This window comes from Tyto alba, unplaced genomic scaffold (genome assembly GCF_018691265.1).
Source record: "Tyto alba isolate M040663 unplaced genomic scaffold, T.alba_DEE_v4.0 Super-Scaffold_46, whole genome shotgun sequence".
Classification (NCBI taxonomy): Eukaryota; Metazoa; Chordata; class Aves; order Strigiformes; family Tytonidae; genus Tyto; species Tyto alba.
In genome coordinates this window covers 9,965,002-9,992,382 of record NW_024881322.1, presented here as the reverse complement: position 1 = coordinate 9,992,382, position 27,381 = coordinate 9,965,002, and the positions used below count along the sequence as shown (strand labels likewise).

General features: G+C 39.5%; 1 protein-coding gene across 9 annotated transcripts in view; it reads left to right on the top strand.

Moving 5' to 3' along the window:
• The window catches only part of ELMO1 (engulfment and cell motility 1), a 306,368-nt gene that overhangs the window by 82,393 nt on the left and 196,594 nt on the right, over positions 1-27,381 (top strand). For 8 of the 9 annotated variants that reach the window (XM_042806555.1, XM_042806552.1, XM_042806550.1 and 5 more), the window contains 3 exons: positions 3,631-3,800; positions 16,204-16,239; positions 23,903-24,002. In XM_042806555.1, coding sequence (XP_042662489.1) covers positions 3,631-3,800; positions 16,204-16,239; positions 23,903-24,002 — 306 coding nt within the window. The remainder of the gene's footprint in view (positions 1-3,630; positions 3,801-16,203; positions 16,240-23,902; positions 24,003-27,381) is intronic. The other variant, XM_042806556.1, reaches the window with a different exon arrangement.

Below are 27,381 nucleotides of genomic sequence, written 5' to 3'. Positions count from 1 at the left end.
TTCCTGTCTTCCTTCCTTTCTAAACAGGAGAGCAGGAGAGCAGTTAATGCTGTCTTTCATTTACTTGAACAGCTGTGTTTCTGTTAATTCCCTCATAACGGTTCTCAGTTGGGCAGGTTTTATATATTTATTTATTATTACCTGAATGATATTTCAGTAAGAGCAGAGACGTGGCAGCTAGCTCTGCTACTGCTTTAATGAGCTGTGCTCTCTGTCCATCCACTGATGGATTGTAAATCATTAAAATAGCTCCCCGGTAAGCACTCAAAGCATATTTCATCTGGGTTTCAGTTTTTAATGCAGTCATAAGTGAGCTGTACATTCCATAAGCATGTATGAATGCTATGGCAACAAGAACTAGGAGGCTTGTGAGAACTGCATGGTATTCACTGAAGCAATATTTTCACCTCTCAGGCTCTTGTGATGACAACAGCCAGCGTTACTTTTGGCCATGTTTCCAGTGAGGCAGTACCAGCATTCTTGCTGAGACAAGTGTTTGTTTACCCATTTAATTGAGATCAACTCTCCCATTATCAGTTCTTTTCTCTTCCGATAGTAGAAGGAGCAAGGTGGATTTGATGCAGTGTCTTGCAAAACTTGTTTAATGTGGGAAAAGTACAGCTGTGTAGAAACTTTCCTGATGGGACATTAGCACTGGCATAGTCAGATAAAGCCTATGATGTTAGTAAGCTCTCTTTTATGTGCTTAAACCAGGGCTGAACCACTTTTGAATCAGAGAGACACTGCTTTATAGATTTTTGTGCTCTGTAGAGGGGACCAAGCTGTCTCTGATCTAAGATTATATTTTGGTTTTAGTGTGGTGAATTTCAAAGCTCTCACCGACTTCAGAGGAAAGAGGATTAATGTACCTCTGTCAGTAGGCTGGTGCTGCTCATGCTGCTCTTCTGCAGTGTAGGTGAGCTGTTAATGCACGTCCCTGTGCTGGTATTCTCAGTTTTCGTGAGAGGTAGGGTTAGTTCTTTCCATTCTTGGTATTGACTCATGTAATGGAAGTCTAACTGGGATGGCGGCAGCAGCAGTTCACTAGCCCCAGGTGTTTATGCTGGGGGCAGGAATCTCAAGAGTGATGGTGAACTTGATCATTAATAATCTGTTTTTAATGCAGAGGAAGATGAAGCAATGTTTATACAGCAGTTGTAAGTGTGATGTAAGGGGTTTGGAAGGAGATGTTCTCCTGGCTCTACTTACATGTTCTTTCTTGCTTGCTGCTGTACTACACAGGTGATTACAGTCCCCATCTGTTTGGCCACAGCTCTGCTGCCCAAGTTCTGCCCACTCAGATGTTACTGGTTGAGCAGCTCTGGAGAGCTGCTCAGTCACACTGAACCTGGTGTTTTGTTCCTCTTTCCTATTGGTTTTGTTTTCACTGAGTCCAGAACCTTTCAGAGGACCCACTTCCCATGGAAAGCTGGGAGAACTGTATCCCTCAGTAGGCAGATGGTAGAGGTGGTAACTTCCCAGAACCATGGCAGGTGGAAGAAGGCATATGCACAGATCTTAATAAGGTTAAATTTGAGCAATCATTTCCAAAGTCAGGGGAATGCAGCTGCCATGGTGTTATTGAAGATTTTTCCAAGAAAGTAGGTAAGAATTCAGACATTGCATGTATTCTGTAAAACAGTGATGTTTTGAAGATGCTTTGCATCTCTGAGTCTTCCTGAGTTGTTGAGAGTATAGAGTAGAAACAGCTCATGAAAGAGGTCATTTCGTGAGGCAGGAGTTGGCTGTTGAACTTCTGGTTCAGGTAATAATAGTGGTTGCTCTGAATTTTTGTAGCTGATTATACAAGAGTACTTCAGCAAAACTTCCTTTGCCCGCTCTGACGAAGGGAAAGGGTTGGAGAAATTGTTCTGTGATTAACCTGGAATTAGAAGTTAGTGGGATCTATTTTTATTTCTTCCATAGACTTTGGCAAATGATTTAACCTACCAGCTGGTTAAGTTTGAGAGAGTATTCTTTTAGTACTGTTTGGACAGACATAGCCATTACGGAGAGACTGGATAGGCCATTGTTTTCCTATTACAACTCAAACCTACTGATAAAATAGGTAACTTTGGGTGGCAGAAAGACCTTTTGGATGACAGGATTCTGCCCTTTTATAGATAATGTAGCTACTGTGGCTGTACTGCCCAGTACTTAAGGTACAGAAAAGCTCAGGACTAAAGATTCTCTGTCTCTTCAGTGCTGTCTTAACTGAGGATGCTAACTGCAGTCATACTAACTAGAAGATATTTCCTCCCTGTACAAGTTCCTTACCACACAGGTTCTGGCCAAAAGCTAATTGGAGACTGCGCATTCATCTTTCATGGTAAAAATGGAAAATCACAAACCTTGATGATTTTGGAGGATATTGGGACATTAATAAATTAAATGTTTGTGAAGTTGTATCTGTAACAACACAGTTGTGTTTCTTCCTTTGTTGCCAGTTTAAATGTTCACTTGCACTAAAAATGTCTATTATCTCAGAATCTTGATCTGCAGAGATGACCATCTCTGTGAACAGTGTATTCATTACTTGAACGGAAAAGGAACTGTCTGTCAGCACAGCTTTTTCTTCTATTCTTCTTCTCCAGCTGAGAAAGAATAAGCATAATCTCAGAGAAAGTAATTCTCAGCAGAATTTACCATTAGTTTGGTTTCCTAATGACACAATAGCTTCTCATTCACCTTTCATTCGGTGCAGGTAAGAAGTGAATTTTAGGAAATTGAATTTTGCAAGTAGAGTGAGGAGGATTATTTTTCTAAGAAAAGTATTGGCTAGCTAGTTATTAACTGAAGTTTTTGGATATTGTGTTCAGTTAAGTGAAAGCATCAAATTGAAAACGTGAAATGTATTTTAAAGTGTTTGTAGAACTAAAGAGAGAGACAAATTAATATGCATTATTTAAATATCCCTTTAGCTTTTTATCGTCGCTGCTCGTTTTGGATTTCACTGTCTTATCCTGTATTTGAAGCATTAATGGGCAGAATAGACTAATATATGTGGATATTGATCTTGAATAAAGATGTATCATAGTATCATGTGGGAAATAATTATTCCTATGATCCCTGTAAGAGAATATGTGAGTTTTTTAATTGATTGTGCACAAAAGGAAGAGGGGGAGGAAGGAGCAGAAGACTCAAAGTTGGTCTCTACTGATATGACCTGATAAGGACAGTATATGGTCTTCATTGTTAAAGGTCATGAGAAGTACATAAACTGAGTAAGCGTTGACAGGGATAAAAGTTTATACTGAGATTGTCTGATGCAATTTGTTTTATTTAAATTTCCACTTTTATTGATGTGACACATAAGCTCTTCAAGCTAAAGGCTGTCTTCTGTAGTGCTTACATTTTGCTTGAGACAATGGGATATCTGTCCATTGCTCAGCTAATGATTCTGCAACAGTCCAAATAGTTGTAGGTAATAATGGAGTAATACATGAGTAATGTACTTTTACAGAAGTAATTTATATGAGAGCTGCTTAATTTCTGAACATTCAGGCGTTAAGTATCATTAATATTAAACGTGGCCATTGTTCCTGCTTGAGCTAACATTTTATTCATGATTGGCATTGTAACGAAAGCTTTCTTGTTGTTTTTGGTTTGTATGTTTTGTTTCTCTCTTAGGCTCAGAATGCAAAGCAGCTCCATGAGAGGATCCAGTCTTCTAGTATGGATGCAAAGTTAGAAGCGCTGAAAGACTTAGCCAACTACTCACGGGATGTTACGTTTGCCCAAGAATTTATAAACCTAGATGGAATTTCCCTCCTAACGCAAATGGTTGAAAGTGGCACAGAGTAAGTATTCTGCTTAAACTCTGACGTTCCTCCTGTATTGGGGTGCTTTCGTGCTCGCTGTCTGAGTGCCTGAAGTATTTCTGTATACAGCTTCTAAGAGTACATAAAATAAAACATCTGAAGAGTTCTAAGCTGCTAGGACAGTATATCCATTAGCAAAGAGAATATTTTCTTTAATTTCCTCTAGCAGTGGGCTGATGGGAATTGGAGGCGAGCAAAGTAGGAAATCACAAGTACCATCTGTGCCATAAAGTTCTGGGGATACTCTGGTCCTAATTTCTTTTCTACCCATTGGAATTTAGAGAAATTATTGATAGTATATTTAAAGGCTGATATTTAAGTGGTGTCATCTGAAAACTGTTTTAAATTTCATGTTGCTGAGAACATGTGGAGCAAAACCCAGTGCTTTATTTCAATTTTTATTTTTTCAATTCTGGCTGGGTTTTTTCAAATTACACTTTTGACCTGAAATTGAAAGCTGACTTCTGAAAATACTTTTATTCTTTACCAGAACATCTTACCGATTTTCAGCATTGGTGAAATTCTGGACCACAGTCCTAAGTGTCTATTGATTTAATGTGGAGGGTACTATAGAAAAGTATCAACTGGATTGTTGCATTATTAAATTATGTTCTAACAGGTACTATTTGAAGTAGGAATTTGCTTTCAAGTAAGAGTTTTAGTGCTTTGTAGTCAGTGTCAACCTCTACTAATCATGAAGAAATCAACAATATCTACAACCTTTCCTGAAAGAAAGAAAATGCTCTGAAAGTAGCTTTCTTATTCACTGGGAGTGTTCAGTCCTGTGGACCAGACTTAAGAAGTCAGTTGCTGAAATCAGTCCAAATCCCCTCACAAATGTGCCCATGTTCCCTTGGATTCAAGGAAGTAAATAGTTAGGGTGTAAAGCAAAAGTAGTAAGTGGGCTTTGAAATGGAACATAAGTTGTCACTGATGGTCCTACACAAGATTTACTGGGAATTTTCCACAGAAAAATTAAATACTTTTTAGATTCCACTAGTCCTTAGTTTGGGAAATGTAAAAGCACACTCTCACTGTTCCCTTCCTGTTATGTGGTCAATGGTTTATTGGACTTTGAATCCCTATTGCCTAACTCCAGCTATACACTGTATTTCCAATAACTCATGGTTTCATCTTCAGTGTTTTGGGGTTAAGGTCTTTGTTTTTTGCAGTGATGTGGTCTGTAGCACATATTGTGCCGCTTTAAACAAAAATATAAAAAAAAATGCTTCTAGTTATCAAATCTGTCAGCTTGTCCTGTATTCATGTAATATTTGTTGTTTAGGGACCAAATTAAATTCCAAACCAAAACCAGGTTCAAGTTGATGTAGACATATGCACGCAGTTACTGTACTAATTAAAAAAAATATACTGAAGGGGCAGGCTCACGTGTACCTATGAAGATCAGAACATAAGCAAATTAAAAGTCACTGCCTCTGTAGTTTATTTTGTCATCAAAAGCACTTTATTTTCTATTAAAACAGACAAGGAACATTCACATCTTATAGAAGCATTTCATCTAGCTGCACCAATGCTAAAGCAAGTGTCCTTCTCACCCTTCAGATGTGCTTGTACTACTGCTTTGTAGCTGTGGGATGGACCAAGCTATAGCAGACTTATCTGGATTCAAAATAACTATTTGGGAGGGAAACTACTTAAACCAGCACCACTGTTGAAAGAAATGCTCAGCAAATTACAGTCTAGTAGTAATTCCTGCCTGAGGGTATAAGTTTTCAAACCACAGAAGCAGGCTTGTAGACTGGACATGTGAGCAGTCTGTTGCTTTTTTTTTTTTTTTTTTTTTTAGTGGCTTTCATTTGGAGGGATTTCACATTTTTCTTTTTAGCTGGTGTAATGTATCACCAAAGATCCATTGATTGGTCTACCTGTTTGATCTATTTATCAGTGTTTCTGCCTATGGGGAGAAACACTACCCAGTCTGGGCATTGAAGAAAGACTCAGACTGTGAGAGTTTCCAGCAGCTTCAGGTGTTGATGAACTCTCGGTACTCACTGCAGTCTTTCCTGTGTTCAGCAGCCTAGACGTTCTGCAGCTTCTGACGGGGGCTGCAGGTTGGGTTTTTCCAAGTCTGCTTTTGCAAAGGGAGTTGTAAAGCAAGAACATTTGAGCTATGCTGTACATTCCTATCTGCTTTTATACTGTGCATCACTGCCTGATAAGTGAATATTTAATAGAACTTGAGATTTAATGAACGGAGCAAATCCTAATATACACAGATCCAGCAGCCTAAACCTGCTGTGGTGCTGCTGCTTTCATTTCTTATCCAACTTCAAGCTACTGATCCTGTCATCCCACTTCAGGGTCATTGCTATTTCAGCACACTAAGCCAACAGACAAACTACTTCCTGAGAAGAAGAGGTTTTCTGGTTTAATTTGGTTTCTGACTTTACTATTACAACAAAACAGCGTCCTAAAATGGCCTATGAGGGAACAGGTGTGTGTGGAAGGCAAAGAAGGGTTCTATATGGAGGAGAGAGTGGGACGAGGACAGCCAGCCATTTGAGTGCCCTAGGCTGTCACGGAAGAGCAACTGGAGTCAGTCAATTGTCCTCTTATGTTCTCTATTCCTGTTTTCGCTTGGACCCTCTGCAATGCTGTTAATAAGAGGTCCCTCAAAATGCTTATTGAACAGGCAAAGCAAGCTGAAGCCTCCTTGCCATTAGCTTCCACCCTGGCCTGTGTGCCCTCAGCAGTGTGGCCTTGTGGGCTGTGCTGCTGAGCAGGTCACCAAAATGCTCCAAACCACAAAGCTCCTCTCCCTCCTTTTCCCTGCCCCAATACCTGCCACTTTGTTTTCCACACTGGCATTTTTAACTCTGATGGTTTCCGTGTGCATAGGTGGACCTACCTTAACAACTACACTAGCATTATGAGGCGGGGGAACTGTTAGAGGAGGAATGAGCAGCCAGACATTTCAGGGAAGGGCAAACACTTCTTTGATGGCCCAGTTTTAGAAGGCAAAGTATTTTGAAAAGATACCTTTAAAGTAAATCTCCATTGTGGAGTTATCTTACCCACCTTTGAGTTACTGTTGTTGAGCCAGCACTGCTTGAATGAGGCTATGACTCAACCATACATCTGAGAGAACCCTAATGGCTTGGTGCTGCTAAAAGACCGTCCAACTCCCTGTCGTCTTCTCCCATTCCTTGTGTGTTAGCCTCTGCTCTCCAGCCCAGTCCTGCTTCCTTCCTGGAGCAGTTTCTGGTGTCTGGATGCTCCACAAAGCCAATCCAGCTTGTTAACTTGGTTGCAAAGTACTCACTTCTGTTTTGCACAGTTAGGTTTCTGCTCAGTTTGGGACTTGAAGAAGCAAGAGAGGAAGTGGGTGCGAGTAGATGCAGGAAAGGCCCTTTTTTTTTGTGGCAACAGACCATTACGTTGCTCTAGGTGCATCACTGAGCCAGAGCCTGGGAGCAGTCATGTTATGAAATAGCGTGAGAGTGGCTGTCTCTGCTCTGATATCACAACCCTGAGACTGGCACTAAGACTCTGGGGGGGGTCGGAGGGGATGGGACATACCCCATGGGCTGGCTGTTGCTGCTGTGCAAGGAGCCTCTCTGTGTGCTTTCCCAGCTGCCCGGGGGTTAATGCAGCTGAGGACAGCCCTGCATCAGTAAGCCCAGGCTGAGTGGTGCCTCTGTTCATGGTGTGGTGCAGCTGTGCTAGAAATTGATGAATTTTGTTAATTCAAGCTTTATTCTCTATTTTTGCCACAGGGGCAGACAGTGCTCATTAAAAGTACCGTCATGCTCCGTGTAAGGTTGCGCTGAGGTTTTCTTTGCACGTGGAACTCGTATTAGGGGCAGCTCTTAAGTTATAATTTGAGTTGTAATTAAGTTTTAGTGAGCAGCCTCTGGAAAGTAAGACTCCAGCTTTTTATATAATGTTCACTGAGGAAGAGGCCTATGCTTTATTTATAGTTGGCTTTATTTATTCTGCTACTTACTCATTATTTCAGTGAAGCTGATGACTATAAAAGTACAGTGACCAGAGTAAGTGAATGTAAATCGCTGGGTTTCTCATTACTTCTGCTTCATTTTGCTGGTGATGAAAAGAAGTAGTAATATAAAAAGTTGACAAGAGCTAACTGCTTTCTGGTTAATTTTCTGTATGTTATGTACCTGAATACTGAAGAAAATTAGAATGCATTAGAGAATAGCCTTTCCAGTTTCTCGCTGTTAATATAACTTGAAAAGTAATAAATTGAGAGAGGTTTCTTTTATTTTGCATATGTTTTCAAAAGTGGTTTTAATACTATGTGTCGTTACCATAATTTGGGCCAGATCTCCTTGAGTGCCTGCTGCTTAGAGCAAATGAACTGTAGACATGGTGTGTGCTGGGACAAAGCATAGGGATTGGTGGTACGCAGATTGTAGGGTTCATGGGGCCCTAATGAAGCTGAGAATGCATCTTGTCAATACGAATATATCTATACCAGCAGAGATGCAACATGTTTTAGAAACAGTCCACATCTATTTCAATCCTGTTGACTGAGATGACTTACCTTTGTTTTTCCTTCAGGCTCATTCTTGCTTCCAGAGCATGCTATGAGTCTCTTATTAACTGAAGAAAAAAAAAAAAAAGCTGGTTTTATATTTATTTTTATGGTTTGGGTGACCTATAAATTATAGCAGAGACTGCACGATAAGTTAGATCATGAAGCACAAGTAAATGCTGATTCTATTTTATAATTAACCATTGTGTCCAGTAATTTCTCAGACTTTGTACATTTGTATCACCAGAGGGGCGTGGGTGTGCACACACTGTTATTTTACTTTTCAGAGACTTTTCAGAAAGAGTCTTCCATAGCACTTTTAGCACAAATTTTTTGTCTGAAGCCCAGATCATGCCTAGTTAAGGGGAGCTGAATATGCAGTCCGTCTGGCTGGAGGTACAGACAACGTAAAAAGAGAAGTGTAAGGGTGTGCTGCTTCTCCCCCCCAAGAAGGCAATGCCCTAAAATGAGGCAGAAGCAGAGCCATGCTAGAAGATCCTAGTTGCCATAATGACTGATGAAAAATGTGTTTAGGAACCAAACTGGAAGACACATTCATGTCTCCTTGCTACCCCATCTGAGATAATGCCGTTCTCTCATTCAGAACTGTATTCCAGAGTCTAGCCCAGAATTCGTATTTCAGAAAATTATGGCTGTTTAGGTAGTCTTGCTGATGTAACAGAAGACTGGTAAAGATGTGTTTGTTTTTCTTGATGTATCAGAAGAGTTGTGTGACTGGGACAGACTCTCAGCCTTCCTTAAAAGGAAAAAAAACCCTCAAAGTCCCTTATAAAGTAAGAAAAGGAAAATATAAGTCGCAAGCCATAAATATTGAAAGGCCAAAGAGTTAATAAAAGGAATCTAGATTTATATTTGTCATTACCAGTAATAATAATAATCTCATGACTGGGAAGGAAAGGAGGAAGGCCTATGCAGAATTTTCAGTATTTTTTTTATTGGCATTATCATGGTCTCTGTCACTTGTCATTTGGCAGAAATAACACACCGTTTTTTGACAAAAAACCTGAGACTATGCTAAGCCTAGCTGTCTTGACAGTAACCAGAATTGTTTCTGCTGCTGTTGAGAAGGTTGTTCTTCAGAGGTCTGCTTCATCGATGTGGCTGTGCTGAGCAGCTTTATTAGTACAGTTGTCGCACAGGAACATGCTGGTTGCTGCTGCTTGGACATGGTTGCAGATAGCCTGGTTTTGATTTTAAGGGAGTAGTAATTGCTTAGTGCATGTATTGGAGAGAAAAAATCACTCTAAATTGGGATGGTTGTTAAATTTTGTCATCTTCTTATTGGAAATAGTAAATGCAGCTAGATCATAGAAGCTTCTAAATAAATGTGTATTTGTGTGAGTTTTGACTCTCAACTAAGCAGAGTCTTCTATTAAACACATGCCGTTGCAGAGTTGGCTGCTGTACAGCTGGAAGCCCCTGAGATGGCAATTGTGCATGCTTTAAGGACAAATTGTATTGTTCAGTGAAATTCTAGCTCTTGGCTTGTCTTACAGAGATAATACTGTATACCAGCCCAGTGGAAAACTGAAGACAGATTAGTTTGGAGTTACTCCGACTTTAACACGCTTTTTGGGACATTTGCTCACATACCTGCTAATGGATTTTTCCATCCCAGTCTGATGAGTATTTCAGTAATGCTGTCAAAACACTTAAGCGGCCCTTGCTCACAGCCACTTGTTCCTGTCCTGCTTCATCTGAAGAGTTACGCTAGTCCTGTTTGTAGCAAGCTAGACTGGAACACTGATGTAGATTATTAAAAGTGACAAAAAGGGCTACTTTTAATACAATATTCCTTAACTCAGTTCAGTTCCCTGATTGAGCTCACAGTGTTGCCCCAGAAAACAGTTGTGTAAGCACAGCTCACTGGGTAAATGGAAAATGATTTTTCAGAAGATATGAACAGTGCTAAACTGGTAGGTAGGTCTTTGCCACTAAATAAAGTGGTCATTTCCCACCCTTCCTGGCTACCGGCTGTGTAGTACCTGCTCCCTCTCTTGCTCAGCTCCGTGCTCGTCTGGCTTCTCAGTGATCCAATTCAGTTTGCTAATCCAGCAGAAAATCAGACAGCTAATGGAGGGAGGAAAATAATTTGTATTTTTGACAGCACTGGGCTGTTAGACAGACTCAGCCATTCCTGTGAAGCTTCACCTGGAAGCATTGATTACTTAATCTGACATTGCTGCCAAAATCAATTCCTGTCCAACAGGGGCTTTATGCAATCTTCATTTCTTAGTGCTTTTGTAATGTCGGGAGAGGATGACTATTGTCTTTGAGGCAAAAGTCCAAAAGAGTATATAAAATCAGGTTATCTGGTTATACCACTGTGGAGATGGTAATGGCAGGAAAATGAGAAAGGGCTGCAGCCCAGTCTTTCAGTGCAGTTCCCATAAAGGAAGAAAGTGGGGTAGGTTTTCTTTGTGGTTGAATTTTTTTTGTTGGTTTATTCTTCCCCTGCTTGCTCTCTTTTGAGTTTGTTTCCCCATCAGTCTTCAGGCTTGGATTCCACCTTCCCTCTCCACACACACGAGGACAATTTCTTGTGTATCCTTCTGATCAATGTCTTTTATATATATATAGTGCACACTGCATTTTAGATAAAAACCTCATTTGAAGATTGAACCATCAAAGATCACATCTTTGGAGAGAAGAAAGGGAGAGTTACTGTTCCCTGTACTCCCCCCATCCTAAATGCCTTTTCTTACTTTTTTCTTCTTTTGTTTGCCTTACCTTGCTGTTGTTTAAGAATATTAGTGTCCTGGTTCTGGCTGGAATAGAGTTCCTGTTGGTTTTAGTAGCTGGAGGAGTGCTGCAGCACCCTGAGACCCCAGGGGCTCCCCAGGTCCCAGTGCCCTCACCCGTGTGCGGGGGTGGGGGGAGCACAGCTGGAGGGCTGGGCCCCGATTGGCTGATATTCCATGTCATGTGACATTGTGCTCACCATATAAAGGCAGGAGAGGGCTGGGAGAGGCTGCCACTTGTGGGAGTGTGGCTGTGGGGGCTCTGTGTTTGGGATTGCTGGCCGGGAGCAGGTGGTGAGCAGCTGTATTGTACATTACCTGCTGATATTGCTGTCAGTGTATTATTCTGTTACTGTTATTAAACTGTTTTTATCTCAACCCGCGAGTCTCCCTTTGCCCCTCTGATTCCCTCCCCATTCCCAAGTGGGGGGAGGGTGGGTGAGCGGCTGTGTGGCATTTAGCTGCTGAGTAGGCTCAAACCACAACAATTAGCATTTAAATGACCCCTGCTAGGTGGTGATACCAACACCTTGTTGACAGGAACGGGGAAGAGGAGAGATGACAGTTTTACTGGGTTTTGTTTGGGAACCACTTTTGTAAAATATGATAAAAAGGGTAATTCCAGCAGTGGATTTATATTTCCAAATGTTCTTTGGAGTACCAGGCTGGACAAAAATAATTTTTTTTTTTTTTTTAACTCCAGACAAAAGTGTGGTATTTAAGGAACCAGCAAAGATAGGGAGAAGAACTTAAAATCTCCACTTCTGCAACTTTTCATGATGTCTTTGTCTCTTGGACTGTGGTGACTGGGATGTTGTGGTGGCTGTGAGGAGTGGGAGTGCTGCTGCATGACTTCATAGTCATTTTGCAGATTTCATCCAGATAATTTATTTCAACCTGCTGGCCAGAGTGTTCCCCAGACTTCATTTTTATACGTAGCTACACCTGATATATACAGAAACCAGAAATACATACTCCTGTGTATTTGTCTTGTCATATTTCTAAACACTGCCTGTTACCCAGAATGAGGGCTATCCTTGTGTTTGTCTGAAAAACATTAGCCAAATATGTATTTAATGTGGTTAGCAGGTCATTATCCCATCTGTTTTCATGTAGAGGAGGAGGTTTTTGTGAACACCTTTCACCTTTGATAATAATGGCCCTCTACAGGTCCATACTGCATGAAAAGCTTTTATCCATAGTGGTATTTTTATCCTACTCTGCGCATGTTTAAATAGTGCAGGCTCAGAAATGTTGGTTGTGGTGAGGTGGTGTGGCTGCTTCAGTTCTTGGCATCCTTGACTCCAGTGGGTCCACGCTGACTTCCACAATGGGACATTTTAGTTGTTCTACCCAGTGCAGGTAAGCCCTTACTGTGCACCATGTGTACCCCAACTGGGAGTATCTTTGGTCCTTGTACAGCAGGTTTTGCACATGAATGTATAGGCATTGATCTAGTTGGGTCCTTGCTAAGCTGGTCTCCTCTGGAAGCTGTTCGTGACATAACCTGCAGTATCTGAGCAAGTATTAAGTCTGTATGGCTTCGGGAAGTCCAAAGGGAACTGTTGCTCCTTGGGATTCAGCTGGAAATGTATCATGAAGTTCCTCTGAAGCTAAACAGGCAACATATTATGGTAGCAAAATGTCTAAACCAATAGCTTGTAGTTAATGTTTATTTTGCATTATGTTGCCATTTGTTTTGAGATCTCTCCCTGTATAAAAATTGCTGTCTGTTTTTGTCTTTCACCACTACAGTATCTGAATCTTTCACAAACTCTATTTAATTTACCCTCATAACATTTATGTTTTGGCCATGGTTTTGTTCCCATCTGTGCAAGTGCAACTGAGGGATAGTTTCTAAAAAAAAAAAAAAGATAAATATATGTATTGAGCTAATTACAGTGTCTAGATCAGTAAGACTTTCTGCATTTTTGACCATACCTGTGGTAACTCATCCCAGAAGCATTTTTCAGAACTATCTGGTTGCTGTCACAAAGTCAACCCTCTAGAAGAAACAACACTTATGTATACATAGAAAGAGCAAAGCTGATGGGGGTGGCAGACTGTACTTGTTCCTTTCTAGGCTGACTTGTTAGAAGAGTTAGCTTGGCTACTTGTCGTAACTTCAGCGTGGTTTGTGGGTGAACGAGAGGAACTCCTGCTCATGCTAGGTCCTTCTGTATTAGGTTTTTGGTTTAATGATGTGATGAAAGCATGCACTCCTTTAGATAACAGCCTCTACCTGTTCAGTGGTAGAAGTCTATCTATAATCATCCTGTACCATGTTGCTGCAACATTTGATGTCCTAGATTAATTGCTGCTCTTACCACACTTTCCAAAGCAACTGAGATTATTTGGAATTCTTCGGTCTAACATGATGGCTATCCTTCCTCTCAAGTCAAAATTTGCTTTGTATTGCTTCACCAGAAAAGTCCTGTATGATTCAATTATTTCTCCATATTATTCCAAATTTATGTTTTCTTCTACAATGCACATCTGACCTCAAGTTACCTGATTGCGAATTAACTCAAGATGGACAAGAGGCCAGTAAAAGCTAAGAGTTGCTGTCTACATGTTTTGTTCTAGGGCTCAAATATTTGTTCTTTAATCCCTGGGCTCAGTCATGGAGAAAATGTGCCTGATTATAGCCTGTTGTGAAAAATCTCTGGCAAAACTGAGTCTGCCCTTTGAAGTGCTACCAGTTTGCAAACACCACGCTTGTTTCTCTTTGATGTCAGACAGACACAGCACCAATTTCAAGTTTACTTGCTGCTGAGCCAAAGTCAGAACCTGGGTGAAAAGCAGCTGTTTTAAAAATTGGGCTCAGAAGGATGCTATGAAGTTTTGCTGACATGCTGCATAAGGTTGCCTGGATCCACACACATTTGGGAGATGACAAAACCCATTTGTGGTGGTGGTTGTTCTTGTTAGGGTTTAGCAGAGTCTGCCACAATAAGGAAGCGCTCCGTTTGGAGAAGCACAGACAGGAATGACACTCTGCTGAAGTTGGGATCTCCTACTGTGGGAAATGCTTTGAACTTTTCTGCTCCTAAAAGCATGTTGAGGGTAATTTTCTCCCCTTTTTAAGGCTGCCTGATCATCAGGATGCTTTTTGTTAGCTCATTGCTACTGGCTACACAGATAGCTATTGTAGCATAAAAGAACCAAAGCCATACAAGAACAAAACGTTGTCACTAATTTGAGCTAGGCTGTAGCCCAATGTGTGCTTGGATATGTGGTAAACTGTGCTATCGTTACCTTCAGGCGTTAGTTTGCAGCTCACAGCTAGCAATGAAGGATTTCAAACCACTGTTCCTGTCGTGTACTCTGTGTGTTTTCTCCCCTGATGATTACAGAAGCCAGCCCAAAAGCTGCCCTTCCTGAGACTGGTCCTTCTTGAAAAGAGTCTATACATGGACTCACGAGGTCTCTGTAGAAAGCACAACATTACTTCTGCATAAACAGAATGGAAAATGCAAGGTGGGAGGAGTTACTGCTCTACCAACAGGAAAAAAAAAAAAAAAAAAAAAAAAGAAATAAAATCCAGCCAAGTTCTGGGAGAGAGTTGAATCAGTGGTTGGAGAGCTTGGAGTCCTAGAGCTGTTGTGGGCTGAACAGCGTGTCAGCAAGCGCAAAGGAGAAGACCTGAGGAGAAGGGGACAGGGAGGAAGGAGGGAACTCTTTGTTCTCCTTTTGAACAATAGTTTGCCCAGTGTGGAGCTGCAGCCAACCCTTTGAAATGAAACTGTGAAGTAGATTTAGGAGACACAAGAAGGGGTTAAATAGGAGATGGATATTTTTTTCTTTTTTTTTTTCTTTTTTCTTAAGTGGTGTTCTAAAAAGAAGTTATTTATCTTGAATGCCATTTTTACCATTGATAGTCTCTTTCTTCAGCTTGCTTAGTAGCCTAATCAGCAGTTCTGAAGCCAAATATTAACAGGATGATGACTTGCAAATTGTGATTAGTGGGCTACAGTTTTCAAATGTACTTATTATTTGCTCCTCCTCCTCCCCCCCTTAATATTTGGCTTCCAGTTTTCTGAATATAGTAACATGACGCCATAGCTTCTGGTTCACCAATGAGACACGACAGTGTATATCTCAGGGGGGAAAGTAGAAAATGCCTAAATAAAAAAAATCTGTGGGGTACCTTAAACCTCGTGTTGCAACTAGTAACCAAGTGTTTCAGAAGCTACTAGAAAGCAATAGCATCACACCTGAAGGTTGGGTGTGTAGCTTGGCCTTTTAGAATCTGACTCAATAAGTGACATCCTTAAGCAGATTGTTGTCTTTCTCACGTGGGTTGATTCAGCACCTTGGGTCTAGATATGTCCATTGGTGTGTGAATTTTAAGAGCAAGAGAGCTACGGGTGAGTTTACACACTCTGTTGGAACAAGACTGCTGCGCTGTATTTATGTGTCATGGAGCTGGTGCGAGATGGTTTTGAGTTGCTGAGTAAATGCAATCCTGTGGTTAAAAACCCAGGGTAAATTCTGTGCCTCCCTTTGAAGTCAACAGAAAACTTGTCCCTGACTTCAGAAGGTTGGGATTTTGGTCTGTGGTGGTCCTAGCTACACAACAACTTTCAAGCATGCTCACAACTCTGACATCAGTATCAGTGATGGAGACTGGAAATAAATGAGTTTATCGGGCAATGGAATACACGTCATAGCAACGAGACAGAAAATGCTTAATGTGTAAACCTTTACTGTTTTTTACCAACAACTTATTTTACAGAAATACTTAGCTAATTTAAGATGCCTAGACAGGCTTTAATGGTCAAGAGAAACAGGTTTTAGAGAAATCTGATATATTTCTCCTATCAACTGTCTTTTCTGTTCTGCTTTTTTCCCTAACAGAAGTTAGCACAAGTATTCTGAACAAATATTTGAAATTAATTTTGAATGTTCTCTTTTCTTTACTGGTTGCTGAACTGTTTCTGTTCACAGCAAATTGTTAGTAATTTACTGCCTCTTATTGTGTGTCTGTCTTTGAATTTTATGAATCAGGTATGGGTGTGGGGGTGTGCGTGTGTATGTATAGGTAAATAGAGTACAGATGTTTTAAAGTGCAGCTCCTCACGTGCAAGTTTTAATTTTGCAGACGATATCAGAAATTGCAGAAGATAATGAAGCCCTGGTAAGAACATGATTAGATCATCACCTTGCACACTACCTCTTCTTTTGCATGACTGAGTTCAGGCTCTTGTGCTTAATCTTTATATGTAAATACAACTGTGCATATTCATTCAACAAGTCTTCAACCTTCTCTGTTTTCTGCTCTTTGCCTGTTAAAATTTTCTGACGAAGCCTTGCTTTGCTTGTGGAATGAGTGCTTCATTTCTGTGACTTCTGCAGGGGCTTTTACTATTTCTGAAGTAAGGCTTTTGTTCTGTTTTCTTTCTTAGTTTGAGTGACAAGCAAATAATTTACCCACCTTCCCCAATGCCCCTTTTAAATTTGACTGGTTTACCTGGTTGATTGTAGGCAAGTTTAATTGTTGATGTTAGTGAGATGAAAGTAAGAGTCATTGTGCCAGTTTGAATTTCTATTATTTGCTGGTCCTAGCTAATGGTAAATGTTGCAGATAACTCCATAAAGGAAAACTGTAATATATTAAAGGGCCTTATATTAGAAAGTTCCGAAGCATGCTTATTTCCCTGGTGGCTTTGAATAGAACTCTGCTGTGTGCTTCTGGTTAAGCACAGGCCTTGATAAATTGGGACCCCGAGAGATAGTCTAGTATCTTGATTGGCTTGCAAATTTGACATCTCAAGTATAGCTAAAACCCAAGGAAGCAAAAGAATAATTAATCAATTAGCTGTACGTCTGTCACTCTGAGAGCTTGATGTGGTTTATCACTCAGGAAGTGCAGCTCCCAGTCTGAATCCATGCTAAATCAGACTTTCACAAATCTGCTGTAAATCAAGCTCTGATGCCTTTATTTTTAAATCAGTACCTAATAAATAAATTAGACAGTAAGAATAAATTTGGCAGGAAACTTAAATAATTCCTCTTATGTTTGCTTTCTCAACTTAATACAAAGTAACTTGTTTCATAATACAAAAGTTTAGATTCTGGGGAAAATTATTAAAATGGCATGAGGCTTTCAGAATTCTTGTCAGTGTCAAGGTACATCCTGTGCATTGAGATGGTAGATTTTTTTCCTCACTGCTGTGAAGATAGTTCTTTGTGGAAGAATAGTTATATTCCTTCAGCATTGCTTTGCTTCCAGCTTCCAAATTCTGCTATCCTGTAGGCTTATTATGTAATTATTACAGGATTGTCCTCAAGGCAGTACCAAAATACTGACATACAGTTGCATTGCACCCATGGGTTTAGGACCTGATCATAGTGATGATCTGAATTATTTTTTTTTTACGCAGTTTAGTTTTGTTTACTTATGGGAACAAGGCATTACCCACTTTCAGAGGATTCTTATTGTTCAGTGTAGGTATAGCACATCAGTGGATACCATAGTAAAGAAAGTGTATGTGACTTAAGTTTATTCTAAATTTGGAAGTTAAATCCTACCAGTAGAAGCTTCAATTTACATTGGGGCACACAGTTTAATATTTTGATTTCCATCAGTAGCACACAAAATGATACAGTTAAAATAACACAAATTCTTGAGTTTGAGTCTTGTACTAAAAAAGATACCAGAACCATTTGTCAGGATGTGAAACCACTGTTTCTGGAAGCTGGCCTGTTCATGCATTTTGAAGGTGAAGTACATACACTAGTGCTCTATGGGTTTAGCTGACAAACATCCTGACTATTTTCACCCATGTGTTAATGGGTAAAGGTCCAATGAAATAAGAACTGTAAAAAAAAAAAAGCAGAGCTTGATATAATGAACTAAACTGAACTTTAAAACTTTGTGGCCTCCACCTGCTGTCTTCTTGACAAAAGAAGCTTAAAGAAACCAAACACTAATTTAAAAAAAAAAAGTTACTTTTGATTTACAGGATGGCATATTTCATAAAGTGCCAGTATTTCATTTTATCTCTGGTATCTTGCACATGCTAGCCTGATTTAATTAAAACCTGATTTTCACAGAGAGGCCTTGTTTAATAGCTTTTTCCACTAAAAGAAGTTCTTGTAAAATGTGAGTTTCTTTTTCTCTGTCTTTTCAGTTTTAGGGGTTCCCATTTTGTTTGAGGATTTTATTTATCCCATGTTGGCTAATACTTGTATTTTTTAAAAAAATAATAAATAACTCCCATGAAACAGCTCTATTAATTGTCCTTTGCATTGCAGTATTGAATTGATTGGAGGGTGATGTTTTTCCTGTGTAGTTAATTATTCCTGGTCTTTTAAGAAAAGCTGGTCCATTTAAGGAAATTACCATACAATGAGCAAAACCAGGAATTTAAAAGCTGGGGAATAAGAGAAAGGGTAATTCTAATCACATCTTCATGAAGAACCACTGTGTAATAGTTCCTCTGGGCATGCAGACGAATGCTTAACGTACCCCAAAGTGGATTTAGTCATGCTCCATAATAAGAGTATCTACACCTGGATTTATTAAAGAATAGTTACAGTTCTGCTTAAAATTCACAGATTATTTTCCTTAATTTTCAAATTTAGAGAATCCCTGCTACTGGGGTACAAAGCTATTTCAGGTTTTTGGAATGCCAATGGTTTAAAATCAGTAGGGCTGATCCCTTGTAGTGAACACTGTGAAATTGTTCCACAAAAAAATATTTCAGTGCTGCTTGGCACAATGCAAAAAGAATAATCTGTGTCAATTGCAGTGTAGCAGTTAGGTGCATTTTCTGTAATCATCTAGAAAAATAGGGGCAGCTACCCTTCAGATTGTTCAGTCATTTTCAGCTGTACTGAGTAAGTACCAAGTAGGTGTGAATTGCTCCTAGTGTGATTTGATGGTGGCTTAGCTTCACCCGTGGAAAGGTTACATGAAGAAACAAGGCAGTGTCGAAGCAGTGAAGAGGAGCCCTGGCAATAAAAAAAAGTACTTGTTCACACTGTGCTTCCAAAGCATCCTGCTGCATCATCAGTCTTCCTTTTAGACTTAGTTAGGTTCTTGCCCCCATGACTTTTCCAGAGCTCTTGTCCACCGATGATTAGATATATTCTGCTCCCCTGTTTAAATTTATTCAGGGCCGTTTATCCTTGACAACTCTAATTTAAAAAGCTGTTCTTACTCTTTGATGTTGACCTCAGCGATGTCAGGCCTTTCAGCTGCCCAGGATTAGGCTGTGAGCACAGTTGCTGAATGATAAGGGACTTAAAGTTAACTGCTTCCTTAACTCCTGCATTTGGTAGTAGGCTGCTACTCTCTTGTTGCCTCCTGCCTAGGTAAAATTGTTTTTTTTTTTTTGCTGCCTTCCCTCTGCACAATTAGAGATCAGCTTCGGTTCTGTTTTGCCCATGAAAAATAGTTTGTGTAAAGATGTACTGACTTTGGCTTCTAGTCCCAATGGGCTGGTGACTGTATCCTGGTTGTGACAGACAAGCAGCAGTTAGTTTCCAGGTTCTCCTGTGCAACGTTTATCTTATAAAACATGGGACAGTCCACCGAGCTTTATAAAAGCTTATATTGCCTTTTTTGTTGCTACCTGATGACAGCTGAGCCTGATTAATTATCTTAATTTAAAGAATCATTTGAACAGCTGAATATTTCCCCTCCTCAGTAGCAATAAAATGTTCATTTTGGTGTGTGTATTAAATATGGACTGAGGTTTTCTGTTTTGTTTTGTTTTTTTTTTTTTTTTTTTTGTTTGTTTGTTTGTTTGCTTGTTTGTTTTTTAATCTAGGGGATTTGGGTGCTCAAGTTCTATTAATATATTTTTATAAGAAATCCAAATTGCATTAGGCATCTTTCAAAATATCAGACATAGTTCTATATATACACATGAGGATTACTTAGCACACATGATAAAAAGATGGTTTAGCATATAGGAATGGTACTAGGTAGGCAGGTGAGAGACAGGTGTGATGGTCAGGGCCACATGCACATTCCTGTAATTTTTATTTTTAGGAAAGAATAGTATCAAAATGCATGGAATTTTTTTTCTTCACAGTTTCTTAAGGTAAGAATGCAGAAAATTCTTAGGAATGTAAATTAGCAGGCTTTGACCTGACATTTCTCCAAAACCTAGAGGTGTGGAATGCAACTGTTGGCTTACTCTTCGGTCAGAGGGGTTGGGGTGCGTGGGTTGTGGATCCACGCAGGAAGGGCCTGTGCTGGGATGGCCGGTGGCGTGGCAGGCTGCAGCTTTCCGCGGCTTTTTCTGAGAGCCGCTGCGGGTGAGGAGGTGCTCCATGCCCAGCTCGCCCATCCTCACCGCGGGGGTTGAAGAGGGGGGGTCAGGCTGCAGAGAATGGGGGAACTTCGCCAGCTGTCCCAGGGGCAGGTGCCTCCGCCTGAGAGCCAGAGCCCTGGGCCGCGTTCAGGAGGGGTTGTACAAATAGCTTGCCTGAGAGCATAGACCATTCAAATGTCAGCGTTAGTGAGATATGAAATTGCAATTACACAGTGCACCTTCCTGATCATTTTTCCCCTCTTGCTGCGATGATGCACCACTAAAAAGCACCTTCATCAGGAATTACCTTCAAACTATTAAATCATTTTGCCAGAGCAACGAGGGTTTGATATTTACAGAACTGCTGTGCCTTGTGCTGTGGATAAGTCTAAAAAGATTTTAGGAAGAAAGAGGCCCCATTATTTTTCTGACTTTTTGTGTGACTAAAACACTTTCTCATTGAGATTTCGAGTTAAACAGCTCCTACCATGTATTTTCTAAGATTACTACTCTTATGAACAATCTTTCATTCCCTTGAAATTTCTAGCATCTATTCTGTCTGCTGCTTTTAATAGTATGAGTGTGTCTGTGCATGTGTGTCTTCAAATGAATTACTTGAAGTCTATTTCTACCTATCTGCTTGTGTTTAAACACATAACAATGAATCAACACCACTCCCTTCCCCCTCCAGATGCTTTAATCCTTATCTTGCTCTAGTTACCCTGGAGATTGCTTTCTTCTCTAGCTGTGCTATTGCTAAGTGCTTATCCTTTAAGCCTGGCTTCTGACTTTTGCAATGCCACTTAGTGTATACATGTGTGTGCAGGTACATAGGTATGGCTGTATATTTAAAAAATACATACTATCTACGTGTGGTGCTGCATAATATAGAGAGTTGGAGTATTTCTCGCTTCTTGATTAGTCCCAGTGTTGCACCTCTTCACTGGCATTAATTATTTGAAGCAGTGTCACTGGAGTGACACCTGGTGGGGTGTCTGGTCATTTAAAGTTGAAAATTACTTTCACCTGGATCCCCAATGGTTGTAACATTGTCACGTTTCCTAAAATCAGGTTTATACATTAATACCAGTATTATCAGCTCCAGTAACCCAGTTTCCTCCCTAAAGCCGTGGTGGAGGCTGGATTAGTTGGCAGGATTAATCGGTAGTTTTGGCAAGAAGAATAAATGAGACTGAGTTCAGGTTAGTTTAATTATTTTACATTCTGGACATTGCTGTTCTTAAGGTGAATATCCATATGCAGGTTTAACATAGTTTAAGTAATCCCTCTAAACTATACTAATTGTTAGTGGGGGTTAGCTTTCATGTACAGTTAGTTAATACAAGAATATTTATGTACTAAATACAGGTTAATTGACTAAATTTTCAAACAATATATGAGAAAATCTAAAGGAGATAAATTATCTGCTTAGTTTAATGCTGGGAGAGATATTTTTAAATACTCTTCAACCTATTATATGGCCTATCTTTTTGTATTTTTTTCGTATTTATTTGGATCTAATTTAGTTAAGCTTCTTAAAATATCAGAATCCCATACACTTGTGGAAGTATTTTGTCATGAAGATGCATGAAAATTTGATACAAATCTTTAGAAGGAAGCCTTTCTTAGGAGTGCTGCTTTGTTTGTGGATTCATAAATAGCCATTTTATTCAAAAGGATTGGGGAAAATGACAGGACCAGAGCTGATTAACTATCCTGCAGACTATTATTGTCATCTTGTTATGAAATCCTTGGTTATTTGGAATGCTAATGATGACATTTTAAATCTAATTTAATTCTTAAAATATTTGCAATATTAAAAAACTAGCAAACAAAACCACCCCTCTACCCCCCCAAAACAAAACCAAAAACTTCCAGATCATTTATTTACTGAACAAAATACTCCTTGCAGTATTACAGTGGATTTTCTGAAAGACACTGTATTTTTCTCATTTGCTCTTTGGTGTGTTTTTTTCATTTTGTCATAAATAATCAGAGCCACTGTGGATGCCCTTACTTGCTGGGGAAGCAAAAGGTGTGTTTCGGGTTTTTTTGGTTTTACTCACAAAACGTCAAGAATGGCAAATTTATTTTTAGTGGAGGGCATCTGTGGAGTTCTGATGAACAAGAGCTCTTTTCTTAAATTAAGGGGCTGCTAATGGCTGCATCTCACCATCAGAAATCCCTCAGTGGCAGATTATATCAAATCCAGTAAACTGGCTATTGGCGTTGCTTCACTGAAACCCATTTTCTGCCTTATTCCTCTGTAGGGCTGTAAATGTCTTCCATATGAGTGGATGCTCGCTTATTTGTGTTGGGTTGGTGGAGGATAGTAGGAGAGCAAATCACAAAACAAGCATTACCAATTACATCGCTTAACTGTGGCTATAGCATTGGACTCAGGTTTTCAACATGCTGAGTGCTGCAGTTGCAATCTGACAGAGTTATTTAATTTTATCTTTTTATTAGGTAAACTCTTGCATTAAAATCACTGGGACTATTCATGCTGTTTAGATTGATTGTATGCTTATGCTTGTTAATGGCTTAGTGGCAGAGTACCTTGCAGGCAGTTTGGCATGCCTTTAAAGGTTATACGCTGCTTCATTGTGGGCTCTGTGCACTGCTGCTTGTATTGAGTAGTGACTTCTTTGAAATCGTTATGGCTGCTGACTGTTCGGTGCCCTGACTATATATAGAAATGAAGCTAATCTTTAAAAGCTGGTTTTGAACATGGAAAATTCCTGTGCAGCTAGTCAGGTTAAAGCATATTATTTATGTTGAGTTTAGACCCATTTTGAATTTAGTTGAGTTCATGCAAAGATGCATTGAATCTCAAATTTACAGGTGTAAATTTACAGGTGTAAAATACAATGTAGTGGCCTGCAAACCCTAAAAAATTTGAGCTGCATGCTTGGATGAGCTATGGGAACTTTGCAAATCTCTTGACGTGGTTGCCCGTAGGTAAACAAAAGGAGATGGATCTTCAGGTTCAAAGAAAGAATTCAAGGCAATAACTATTGGAAGATTGCAGCTCACTAGAAAATAACTTCTGGTGCATTTAAAAAGTATACTTGCTTCCTTGTAAGAGAAGGAACAAATCACTAATTTTCTGCCAATCTGCTTGATACAGAGGTACCAAAACGTGGCGCTTCTGTATGACATTCAGTTAGGAGCATTTCCATAAGTTGCAAAGAAAAAGGTCACTTCTTTCCTTCCATTAGATCTAAAACTCTGAATTTATAAGAGAAGTTTAATTTGGACTATCTGATTTCCTTGAGCATTGCATGTGGTGTTCTCCTGGGGATTAGTTCTTCTCTTACAAAATTGCTTTCTTCCAGGTGACTGTTCCTGATGTCCATGCTAAATTGTTTTGGAGACTGTCTGTTGCACGGCCTCTCTTGCTCTTCTGCTACCTCTTAGTCCCTAATTGGCTTCATTTTCCTGCCTTTCTGAAAGCTTCCTGCTGCTTTATTCCCTCGGTCATTGCCCTGATGCATTACTGGTAAATGTTGTCATGACTCCTGTCTCTTGCAGCTTTGGAGATATGTTGTCCTTTACACTGACTGCATTTGTTGAGCTGATGGATCATGGGATTGTATCGTGGGATACATTCTCTGTGGCTTTCATTAAAAAGGTAAATTTGTAATCAATGCTATCTGTTCTATATCAGTTTACATTTTTGAGGTGAGTCGTGTTTTGGTTGTTTTTTTTTTCCCCAGGTACTTTACTTAGGGCATTGGTCAAAAACGTAGATGAAAATGGGATTAAAATGCTATTTCCAACTGTAAATGTTTGTAGTATTTGCAGGATCTGGCCCAACTTCTACGGAAATCAATTGGGAGTGAGATGGGATCAACACCATATTAGGATTATTACACAAGAAATTGCTTGCTCAATTACAGTGTGACCTCCCTGTGCACAATCCATGCAGTTAAAGCAAAAATTAGTATTTTACTTTAATGTAAGTTAAAACAAGTAATACCATATTTCTTGAAACAAAAACAGCACTGAAATGTTTCCTCTGGGGGTTATGGGAAGAAGAGAAATGAGTTAGTTTACAAATTGAAATTAACCTGATATCTACTGGGTTTATCAAGTTGAACTCTGGTCCCCGTGAATTTTGCAGCTGAGGTCTGTGGTTTTGAAACAGATCTTTCCACAACTTGCAAAATTTTTTTCTTTTCTTACATGTAGGTGATGAACCAACGCAGCAGAAACATGGGAGTACTCTTTAAGTACAGAGATTTAACAGATGTCAGAAAAAAGTTTTTGTTACTGATTTAACCCTTTTCATTTACTGTGGGGGAAAAAAAAAAAAAAAACAACTCACACTTTACAAAGAATTTTCAAACCAGATTGAATTCAGAACTTATCGTAATTTAGGGTACATTTGTTCCAATTCAAAAGATATCAGAGTTACTTCACTAAAATGATATCAGAAGCTGTAATGGAATTAATACAACCTTTGGCAAAGATATCTTCATTTTAACAGAGTGTATCAGAGCAAAGACTTTTCATTCTTTTCATTTAAATTTAGTTAGAAAATTAATAACACCAAAGGAAAGTACAAATTAACTTTTGTTGCCAAAAGTTAAAGAAGAATCAGTTATGAAAAGAGCATTAGATACTAAAGCTCAGTTTTGGTCATTAAAAATGATGGATGCTATTTGTAAGAAAAATTAGTATAACTGATCTAGTTTTTGGCATTCCCTCCCTTGTGCCCCTTCCCCCCCCCCCCCCCCCGTCTTGCAATCTAGATAGATTATGATGATTATTGCTGTTATCTTTTCATGGCAAAGAAAATAGTACAACCGTTTGGTGTTTTGTTTTTTTCTTTAACTGACTCCATGAGATACAAGGTCAAGCCTAGAATGTCTTATTTGCTAGAGGAGCCTACTAAGAAGTATATGAAGAAACTTGCTAAAATGAGTTTAAATCAATCTACTTTGTTAGTCACTCTAAATGATTGTCTTTGTCTAACCTTATCAACGTCTTCTGTCCTGTGGGTTGTATAGTAACTACAGAAGAAAGTGTGTGCACCCCTGTTAATGGCTCATCTCTTCTGTCTGGCACTTTCATAGGTTTCCGTGGACAGTGACCTAATTTAAAAAAAAAAAAAACCAAAACAAACAAAAAAACAAAAGACACAAACAAAAGCATTCTCACAAAGTACTTATGAAAACCAAAGCTGGCAAGAACCAAAAGTGAAACTGGTGAGCAAGAAAGGGACCAAGGAGAAGATTAGGACAGTTAGAAGAGAAGCAGGACAGAGTGACAGAAAGCGAGGAAAGAGGCACATGTGTGTCCAGATCTGACACGCAGTTGGGAGCCAGAACAGCAGAGCCCTCGGTGGGGTTCTGTGGGCAAGGGGCAAACCTAAAGGAGCACCTTTGGACTGTGACTCTCTGGTGACAATCTACAGCTTTATTCTCACTTGCTTCTCTGACCTTGGCTTTTGACAGGCCTCTTGAGGTTGCTGATGGGCTTGCTCAAGTGGTTGATAGGATGGATGAGGGAGCTGATAAGTTTTTGCTAGCTGAGGGGAAACTTTGCAATCAAGTGCCTCTGCCCTTTGAAGCTGTCTTTCATGTTAAATGGAAGCCAAACTGCAATGGGGAGAAATTAATCTGAACTGTTTTCTTGAAGTTTTCTAAATTAAAATGTAGAAGCTGGAGGAGACCCCAAGGGGAACCTCTAACTACTAATGACTAACTGCTCGGTGTTGGATGCAGTCTCCCTCCCATCCTTTGGGTACATAAAGACTGCTATTCCAACTGCTGCAAATAAGAACTGACACTTTCAAGGAGAGCTTTGTTCCTTATCTTAAGGGAAGATAGAGTCGTTTGAAAAAACTTCCTTACAATATGCAAGATTCTCTCAAGACCTTTTTCTTGCTTATGGCAATACAGTTTATTTCCAGCTTCTATAGTTGCCTAAAGGATTTGGATGCCCAGTTCTTAGAAAATGTCATGGTAATTGGATATCAAAATACACTATACCAATTTGGTACTCCCATATTTAGATCCTACAAGAGGAGGAATAAAGTTTGTAGTATTGGTTGAGATAGTTTAAAATATCTCCTAGAATTATTTATATAATTGTTGTTTCATAACTCTGTGATGCAGAGTCTTAACCTTGATGAATTGTTTACTCTGCCTTCTGAAATGTACTGTGCAGGGAAAGGAGGTGGCATCAGGGGAGGTATCTCTGTGTCTCACAGCTGTCAGTTGTTTTTTCTGTATTCAAGTGCAACTCTAGTTCCTTACTTGAAAATGAGATGCATACTTTAAAATTTTGCTATGCCTTAGGACTTAACAGAGAACAAAACTTCGTCAGATCTCTCTGTACATTTCTGACATCAAAATGGTCTAGGCAAATAACTAATGAACATACCACTGCTGAGAAAATCAGATCTGTCTCCTTCACTGTTCTTTCCCTGTGTTGTTTTGTTTGGTGGAACGGTTTCTTTTGTTTCGGGTGTTTTGTTTTTTAAAATTTTGATTTTTAACCTTTGAGTTCTCTCCTGTACTTTAAGCAATGCAGAAACAGGAAGAGAAGTCAGATGATGTAGTTCAGTTTGCTATAAGTTTCTCATCTGCCCTCACTTTATATGTTTAGCTCCTGTTTCAGCAGAGCACTGGGGCTGAATCTGTAAATGCATTCTGATTCCTCATTTCCCTTGAAATTCATAAGAAGTTATGCACCCAGCCACTTCTTTTGTATGTGGCTATATATGTCCTGATAGGACTATGCAGGTATTAGAAGTATTTTGCTGAACAAATAGTTTTATCCTCAGTGTGACACACCCGTGAGATGGGTTTTCATGTGAAAATGCAAAGCAATGAAGTTATTTATTTCTGGAGGAGAGCTTGTATTTCTGCGAGCTTGCATTATTTTTATCATCAGAATTTGTGATAAATGATTGCAGGATTATTTTTGGATGCTGAAAGCCCTCCCTGCGCGTGGTGCTCCATAAGCAGAGAACAGCAAATAACACAAATTTGAACTCCTAT